General features: G+C 60.8%; 6 protein-coding genes across 6 annotated transcripts in view; all 6 read right to left on the reverse strand.

Annotated features, from left to right (window-relative positions):
* Window positions 1-1,149: 1,149 nt before the first annotated feature.
* Window positions 1,150-1,998, reverse strand: OSTLU_39332 (predicted protein; the record flags this gene model as incomplete). The annotated part of the gene is made up of 1 exon (XM_001420721.1): window positions 1,150-1,998. The coding sequence occupies one exon, from the start codon at window positions 1,996-1,998 to the stop codon at window positions 1,150-1,152; it is 849 nt and encodes a 282-aa protein (XP_001420758.1).
* A 176-nt stretch (window positions 1,999-2,174) lies between these two features.
* Window positions 2,175-3,446, reverse strand: OSTLU_26730 (predicted protein; the record flags this gene model as incomplete). The annotated part of the gene is made up of 1 exon (XM_001420722.1): window positions 2,175-3,446. The coding sequence occupies one exon, from the start codon at window positions 3,444-3,446 to the stop codon at window positions 2,175-2,177; it is 1,272 nt and encodes a 423-aa protein (XP_001420759.1).
* Window positions 3,447-3,598: 152 nt separating this feature from the next.
* OSTLU_26731 (predicted protein) lies at window positions 3,599-4,939 on the reverse strand (the record flags this gene model as incomplete). The annotated part of the gene is made up of 1 exon (XM_001420723.1): window positions 3,599-4,939. The coding sequence occupies one exon, from the start codon at window positions 4,937-4,939 to the stop codon at window positions 3,599-3,601; it is 1,341 nt and encodes a 446-aa protein (XP_001420760.1).
* Window positions 4,940-5,257: 318 nt separating this feature from the next.
* Window positions 5,258-6,181, reverse strand: OSTLU_4352 (predicted protein; the record flags this gene model as incomplete). Its single annotated transcript, XM_001420724.1, has 2 exons — window positions 5,258-5,514; window positions 5,608-6,181. Coding segments are annotated over 2 exons (831 nt in total), but the record flags the coding sequence as incomplete, so codon positions are not given.
* Window positions 6,182-6,303: 122 nt separating this feature from the next.
* OSTLU_5097 (predicted protein) lies at window positions 6,304-7,149 on the reverse strand (the record flags this gene model as incomplete). Its single annotated transcript, XM_001420725.1, has 1 exon — window positions 6,304-7,149. A coding segment is annotated over one exon (846 nt), but the record flags the coding sequence as incomplete, so codon positions are not given.
* Window positions 7,150-7,720: 571 nt separating this feature from the next.
* The window catches only part of OSTLU_26734 (predicted protein), a gene marked incomplete at both ends in the record, with an annotated part of 1,596 nt that continues 1,135 nt past the window's right edge, over window positions 7,721-8,181 (reverse strand). Inside the window, one exon of the mRNA XM_001420726.1 lies at window positions 7,721-8,181. This exon is cut by the window's right edge and continues 1,135 nt beyond it. Coding sequence (XP_001420763.1) covers window positions 7,721-8,181 — 461 coding nt within the window.

Consider the following 8,181-nt stretch of genomic DNA (forward strand, 5'->3'; position numbering starts at 1 on the left):
TTTTAGTCGCACCCACCGGTGAGTCCGCGCAGATGGTGGCCGCGGAAGATGAATTCCAGAAGATGTTCGGTTTCTTGAACGATCGCGGGAAAGAACCGTTGGCTTTAGGGAACGGCGAAGAGACGCTCGCTCTCGGTGACGGCGGTGAAGGCGAAGGCGGCGAAACTGGAGCTCCGCCTGCGGAAGAACCCGTCGAAGAGGCGGCACCGGTGTTGCCTCCGGGATTTGTGCCACCTATGCCCATGGGTCCGCCGCCGCCGGGCGCGCAGAAGCGAGATCTCGCGCCAGTCATGGACCCGATGACGAACATAGACGAGCTCGACCCGATGGGCATCATGTCCATGGATACGTCCATAGAGGGCTTGAAGAAGATGGCTGAAGATTTGAAAAAGCAAAAGGACTTGTTGGATGCAGGTAATTTGTGGGGAACCGCACCGCCGATGACGGCTCCACCGATGCCCGCCATGCCACCGCCGCCGAGCGGGGCGCGAGACGTGCCCTCGGGACCACCGGTGTTCGAGGAAGAGGAAGACACGGTGGTAATGTTGGCCGGTGAAGATGACCCGGAGCCCGAGCCGCAGCGTGAAGTCGAGGAGGATCGCGAGCCAGACGCGGATAATCCTCGACGAGGGCAACGAGCGCCACTGCCGCCACCGGCTATGAAATCAGCGCCGCCGCCGCCGCCTCCTGTGATTCCCGAAAACATTGCCAAGGCGCACGAAGAAGCGATGAAATCGCGCGGCGGTGGTCGACGAACGCGTCATGAGTCGCGCGAGCCAGGACCACGGTTTGGTGCTGGAGCGCCCTCGCGTCGACGTGGTCGCGCCGAATCGCGAGAACCGACGGCGAAGCGAGACGACTCGCGAGACGCTCCATCAAAGCGCGCTCGTGGAACCGACACGCCACAGCAACAGTTAGAGTGGGAGACTGTCAAACGAGAAAACGGTAGCGATAGTAACTTTTCGCGCGATAACTCTGCGGATAATTTGACGAAAGCTGGCGGCACCACCCGTCCACGACGCTCTCGCGGCGGACGCAACAGAGGCGGACGTGGTCGCAGTAGAGGCGGGAGCGGTGGCACTGGCGTCATGGCTCGAATAGGATAATGCATACAGGGCGTTGATCAATACACCACACCATACTACTACGCTAAAACTCTGCTCTCACTCGCCTCCTATGTTCGGCTAATGGCATCTGTGTGCGAATTGAATCGACTAGAGCGAGGTCAATTTCAGCCACCGCGATGCCGACCTCGTTCGATGGATCATCCATCTTCGCCACAATTCGCCCCCATGGATCGATCACCATGGCGTGCCCGTAGCTTTCTCTCGTTTCCCCGTGCTTACCTGCTTGCGCGGCCGCGACGACGTAACATTGCGTTTCAATCGCTCTCGCTCTTAGGAGAACTTCCCAGTGAGCTTGGCCCGTGGATTTCGTGAACGCACTCGGCACACAGATGACGTCCGCTTCGTGTTCGAATCGTAGCGCCTGATACACGTCCGGAAATCGTAAATCATAACATATCGACGCCCCAACTTTACCAAACGTCGTATCATACGAAGCCAACGTCGTCCCGGCGCGCGTGTAATCGCTCTCGCGCATCCCGCCGCCATCAACGCCCACCGCGGCGTCGGTATCGAATAAATGAATTTTACGGTACACATCTCCACTGATTTCTCCCGATCGAGGATCGATCATGACGTGCGAATTGAATCGTTTCCTCCCGTCGCCGTCCCGCTCGGCGTAGCCGCCCAAACTCATCCAAAGCCCATACTCCTTCGCCAGCGCGCAACAAGCGCGCACGATGGGCCCATCCAGAGGCTCGGCGTACGACGCGTCCGTCGCACCGATGCGCGCGAACGCTTCGGGCAAAAATAGCGCCTCGCACGCTTCGGCTTTCGCGCGTTTGCAGAGCTCGGTGACTGTCTGCAGATTGTGCTGAAAGTCAGCCGTGGACGTCATTTGCGCGCACGCGATGCGATGCCGACCGCGTGGCATGACGACGCGATGTTGTTTCGAGCCTCCGGACGATGACGCGGTGCGAGAAGACGCGATGACGACGCGCTGAAGACGCATAGTGACGACTTCGCGCGAGAAGCAGCGGCGCTGCAACTAAACGGTGTTCGTGAACATGACAATATGGTAGGGACTGACTAATAATGAGAGCGGTGAGCTCACACCACGCTACCGGATTTGAGGTCGTACGCACCGTCGGATGGACGCACGGACTCCGGGGTGAAGACGCCGCCGCGAAACGCTGAGCTCACGGGACTAAACGGAACGCCTTCGCGCGATCCCGGTTTGCACCGAGCGCGGAAGCGTAACTCGATGCTCACACGACCCTTTATGGCATCTTTACGCGCGGCGACGGCGTCGGCGGCACCGTTGCGAAGGTCTCGCTTATCCTCCGGCATCCACTGACCGGCGCCGTGCCACATGTCGAAGGAATCGAATATCATGTACGGCGCCGTGATCCACACGTGCTCGTCGCTCGGCTGAAGTTCGGGCGAACCACGAGTCATATAATTTGGATCTTGTTGCTCGAATTTGTCCTCCTTCTTCTTCGTGCTAAACGCTTGCATCACCATTGGCGCCGCGCTCATCGGGTTGGCTTTGATTTTGTCCATCGTCTCCTTAAACTGACTCCCCGCCGTCTTCTTCGCATCGTCTTCTACGTTATCCTCCGGCCGGCGCACATCGTACGTCCACTCTCGAGCACCACCGTCGCGCGGAAGCAGCACGACCAAGGGCTTATCCCACGCTTGCCCGGTGGGATCCCGCGGCGACCTCAACAACCACACGTTGTAATAACGATAACTGTACTCCTCGCTCTTCTCCATACCGCTCGTCATCCACCCCGGGCTCTTATAATCGATCGCATCCGGATCACGATGCAGCCGTCCGAGAGGATTATACTTGCTCATGATGAAATCCTCCTTTGTTCGTCGTTGCATAAAATCAATCGCTCGGTCGTAATACTTTGGCTCGTTGACAAACGCGACGCCGTTCAACACCTCCCCTCCGTGCTCGGGTGAGCACTCCTCCGGAAACGCCTCCTCCAGCAGCGCCTTCCCAGCTTCGAAAGCTTCGGGCCACAGCGTGTGATGCCCGGCGTTCTTATTCTTGACGCCAATTTTATCCCATCCCGCGTCGACGACGCTCAGCAGCTTTTGCAACTTTTCGCTCTTCGGGTCGATGATGCTCACGAATCGCTCCGCCTTGGCGTCTTTGATCGCCTGTTTCGCCGCGTCGTTGATGGCGACGACTTTATCTACGCTCCCGTCTTTGTACGGGATCGAGGCGACGCGCGTGCGGGCGTCGGGGGTGATCGGCGTCGCCGACTCGGGCGCAGTGGATAACGCTGCGCGCGCGACCGGGACAGCGCGCGCGCGTCGCGGTGCGGGCGAATGCGCGACCGACACGGGAGCGAGTGCGATAGTGAGCATCGTGCGCGCGTCTTGGCGGGACGTCGGCGACGACGACGACGACAACGACGACGGCGACGCGCCGCAATGTATCGACGCGCGCGCGGCGCTCGGCGGGCGAATTCGGTAACTGTTTTACATTCAATACGGGGTGATTTCGTGCGCGTCTAAAACTATTGGTGCTCGTCCTCGGTCATGTCGCCTTCTTCGGGTTCGTCGGATTCGGATGCGTCAGCTTCGGCGGCTTGTGCTTCGTCTTCGGCGGCTTCGGCTTCGGCTTCTCGCGACGCCGTCGCTTGATTGTCCAACCATTGTATGATTTGATTCGCGCTGAGTTCGGGATGGAGGCTTTTCATCACGTGAACCATCGTTGGACGCGGACGAACTAGAACCATCTCGTGCGCGTCGGTGTGATTCTGCGCGAAGCGATAGTCGCGTTTTCGCTCTGGGTGCTCGAAGACGTTTTGCATACACTTGGCGCAAAGATCAAAGCCCATGAACTCGGAATCCTTGCACTCGGCGCATTGATACCTCGGACCAACGATGGGATACACACCACAGAAATCGCACCCGACGCCGAAATGCGTGAAAGTTTCGTGATCAAAGACCAGAGTACGCGCGCCGCCAACGTCAATGTGCGTCGAAGTGGAGACGGTTTCATCCTTTGCGTCGACGTCGTCAACGTCGCCTTCCACATTCGCCTTTAGCTCAGCCTCGCGCTCGAGCGCCACTAAACACTCCGCTAGTGCTTGGTCGCACCGTTTTCTCGACGCATCGACGAAGTCCTTCGGGTACGCGCTCTCTATGTCTTCCTTGAGCGAAAAAATCACGCGAGTCGGAGGTCGTGTCCCGCCGCAAAAGCACCACTCGTTCCCTTCACCCGCTTTCGCTGTCAGCGCGTCCGCGTGCGCTCGCTCGTAGAGCGTTCCACACTGTTGACAAACCACGGGCCGACTCGCGAGCTCACCGCACGAAACGACCTCCGTTCGCGATGGACAACAGCACGCGTGAAAAGCGGCGACGCCTTCGCCCGCGCTCGCGTCAAACATCCGCATCTCTTCAAACATCCCCCCGCACTCGGTCTCCTCTAGCGCCTTCAAAACCACATCTGCCATATCACGGTCGTCATCAACCACGCCGACGACGCTCGCGTCGAACGAGATGAGCTTCGATCGCGCGTCGTCGTTCGCCGCCGCCGCGACGACGCACACCTCAAATTTGGGGCTCTTGTGTCCCCGCTCCACGTCCTCCTTTCGAGCCTCTTTCAGTCGCTCACAGAACGCGCGCGGGTCGCACCACATGTGATGATTCTCCAGCGCGCGCGACAGCGCGGGAAGCGCGGTGAATTCATTGCGACAAAGGGCGCAGGTGGATTCACCGAGAGAACTCATGCTGCAGTGAGTGCACCATAAACACGCGACGTGACCGCATGGGAGCGCTGCGGGCTTGACGCAGAGCTCGCGACAGACGGGACATTGCTTGTCCGCGACGCCGTGCGCGCGTGAGGCGGACATGCGGCGCGATGTGGCGCGGCGGGCGAGCGGCGGCGAGCGGGACAACGACACCGCGGACGGCGGAAGAATGATTCACAACGGTGGCTTTAAAATGTCTACGGTGTGCGATAAAGAATGATATTTTTATGGTCGGGTGGGTTGGTTCGGTCACGCGCGCGCGGTGGCGATGGTGGCGGTGGTGGCGCGAGCGGTTCGACGCGCGCGGGTCGCCGGCGGTCCCGCGCGCGTCGCCGCGCCGCTCGGTTTCGACCGCTTCTTCGCCTTCGTCGCCCCATCGTCGGTTTCAGTTTTGATTTCCGTTTTGATGGCGGTTTTAAGCTGAAGTTTGGGCACGAAGGCGGTGGTGCGACCGCCGACTTCGATGAACTTAATCGCGTCTCCGTTGACTTTCGCTCCGCCGGTTTTCCCCCAGCGATGGTGGAACAACCAGTCGTCTGGAAACAAATCGTGGTCAGAGTTTGCCTCGCACGCTACTTTGACGACTTCTGTGACGCGAAATCTAATCGCTTCGAGCTGCGTCGAGCTCAACTCGTTCGCTCGAGTCTCCGGATGCACTCGCGCTCGGTATAAAATTTCTACGCTCGACGAAACCAATATTCTCAATGTCAATCAAACGCCGAGTCATTCGAGAAAACGCCTCGCGATCGCGATCGCTCGATTCGACGCACCGTCCGCCATCCAATTCCCTATCCCAGCGATCACCTTCTGGTCCATGATGGCCGTCTTTATCGGCGCGCTCCTTCGTCGCCATAGCGCCGCGAACGCCTCCTCGTTCGGCATCTCCAACAGCGGATCCGGCCCGAGTTGGCCGATCACCTCCGCGACGTCCGCGACGAGTTTGATCTTTCCAAACCTTCTCGGGTCTACGAACGCGAGCTCGACGCCGTTCTCGAACGCGACGACGAGCTTGGCGAACCGCGGCGGCCAGTCGCCCGTTCCGCTCGCCTTGCTATTGTAATACTGAATCCCATCGATTCCTCGCGCCACGAACGCCCCCGTCATCCCGAAGTGAAAGCACGGAACGAGCGCGTCGTTCCCGTCGAGCTGCCACCACAACTGCTTACCGTGGCGCTTACTGTGGGTGATTTTCCGTCCCGAGAGCGCGCGCTCAAACTGTCCCGATGCGACGTCGACAAAAACTTTGTCGTCGATGATGGGTCGATGGACGCGCGAGATCGGGGATCCGATCGCGAGGTCGTGCACCAGGCGACGAGCTTTTTCGACCTCGGGAAGCTCGGGCATCGCGCGGGCGAGCGCGGACGAGGCGCGAAGTGCGAGCGTCGACGCCGCCGAGAGCGAAGGAGGCGAGAAGGGAGCGAGCGCGACTATTCGACTATTCAATCAATTTACAATCCATTATCGACGAGCCAGCGTTCGATGCGCGCGGCGGCGATTTCCCAATCGGCGTCTAACATGACATCGTGCGCGAGCGAGGGCTCGACGACGAGCTCGGCGCGCGGGGCGAACCAGCTCGCGGTTTCCTCCAAGCCTTCGCGGTCGACGACGAAATCGAGCGCGCCGCCGAGCACCAACACCGGAACGTCCGCGTTTCGAGAACCCGCCGCGGGCTTTTGCACGGGAAGCTCTTCTTTCAGGGCTTTCAAGTCTAACATTCGAAGCTCGCTCGAGGCGTTGATCTTCGCCGCGAAGCGGGCGACGTCTTCGTCGCTCAGACTCGGCGAAAAGAAACACTCTCGACACAACCGCGGATTGGTCCCGAACGCCTTCGTGATGAAGGCGTACGTGATTTTCAAACTCGTCCACAAATCTCTCTTCAAGAATCGCTTCACCATCTCCCCGTTCCCGCTCGGCGGCACGCTCGCGAGCAAGCCGAGCCCGGACACCTCGACGTCGCCGTCGGCGACCATCTTTTGCGCCACCAATCCCCCGAACGAGTGTCCAAACACCACCGGCGCTGGACCTTCGTCCTCGTCTCCTCGCGCGCTTCGCACGACTTCGCCGACGTCGCGCGCGTGGCTCGCCAGCGTCCCCGCCGTCGCCGCGCCCGGCGTCGTCCCGCTCGCGCCGTGTCCCCGCAGCGACACCGACGTCGTCTCGCGTCCGCGCGCGTTGAAGTATCCCGCGAAGTGCTCCTCGTAGCACCACGCGGCGTGATACGAGCCGTGCACGAACACCAGCGGCGCTGGCGCGGTCGTCGGCGTCGGCGCGGTCGTCGTCGGCGACGCGCGCGCGACCTCGAGCTCGACGCCGTCGGACGTCGTGAACGCCGCGCGCGCGCGCCGACGCGCGCGACGCGATTCGCGCGGCGCGGCGCGGCGCTCGAGCGCCGTCGGCGTCGCGCGAGGCGCCGCGCGCATGGCGCGTCGAGCGGCGCGCGCGACGGCGCTCGAGCGCGCGTCGCGAAAAAGCGCGCGCCGAGTGACGCGTCGCGCACGTTGCAACTTGGACGGGGACGGGAATTTGACTCGAGTCACGAACCATCGAGTCCCCTTTTTTTACCCAGCCTGCCAGTACTGTTTACCCACTCGTGTCGGAAAAATTCTCAACATGGCATTTCTCTTCAGTGAGATAAAAAGTTTTGAAACGTTTTTACATACTTACTGTGATTTAGAGGGATGAGTCTGAAAATCGCGATTTATAAGTGCGGGCATTTTTGCCCGTCGCGGGCATTTTTGCCCGTCGCGTCATTCACTGATTGATTGGATTCATTCGCGCGCGGGTGGACCCATTCCGTTGGCTGAAAGTGAGAGGCGCGTGAGATGAAAAGAACGAGGGTGGCTAGGCTACTGCGTCTAATGGCTGCGCGGCGCGTCGCGCGCGCTAGGATGTCGGCGTCGCGAGTTCGATCGAAACGGCGCCGGAGTCGCGAATCGCGGGCCGACGCGCGGGAGCGAAGACGCGCACGCACGCCAGGGCGTGCGAGACGCCGGACTCGTAGTTGACTTCACGGCAGAGAGGACACTGGTGCGACACTCGCATCCACGGAAGGAGACAATCGGCGTGAAAAGTGTGAGAGCAAGGAAGCTGCGCGAGTTCGCCGACGGCGAGCGAATCGCGACAGACGCCGCATTCGCGGTCGTCTGCGAGCGGGCGCACGGCGAGCAACGCTCGCGCTTCTCGATCCGCGGCGTCGAATGCGGCGACGAGGAGGCGTTCTTCGATTTCGTCGACTTCGTCGACGCGAATTTGAGGTCCCCGGCGCAAGAGCCACCGAAGGGCGATGTCGGCGCGCGTCGCGAGCGTCGCCTCGTCGTCGTCGTCGTCGCGTCTACTCTCCTCAG

The sequence above is a fragment of the Ostreococcus lucimarinus genome, chromosome 12, assembly GCF_000092065.1.
Source record: "Ostreococcus lucimarinus CCE9901 chromosome 12, complete sequence".
In the NCBI taxonomy this organism is placed as follows: domain Eukaryota; kingdom Viridiplantae; phylum Chlorophyta; class Mamiellophyceae; order Mamiellales; family Bathycoccaceae; genus Ostreococcus; species Ostreococcus sp. 'lucimarinus'.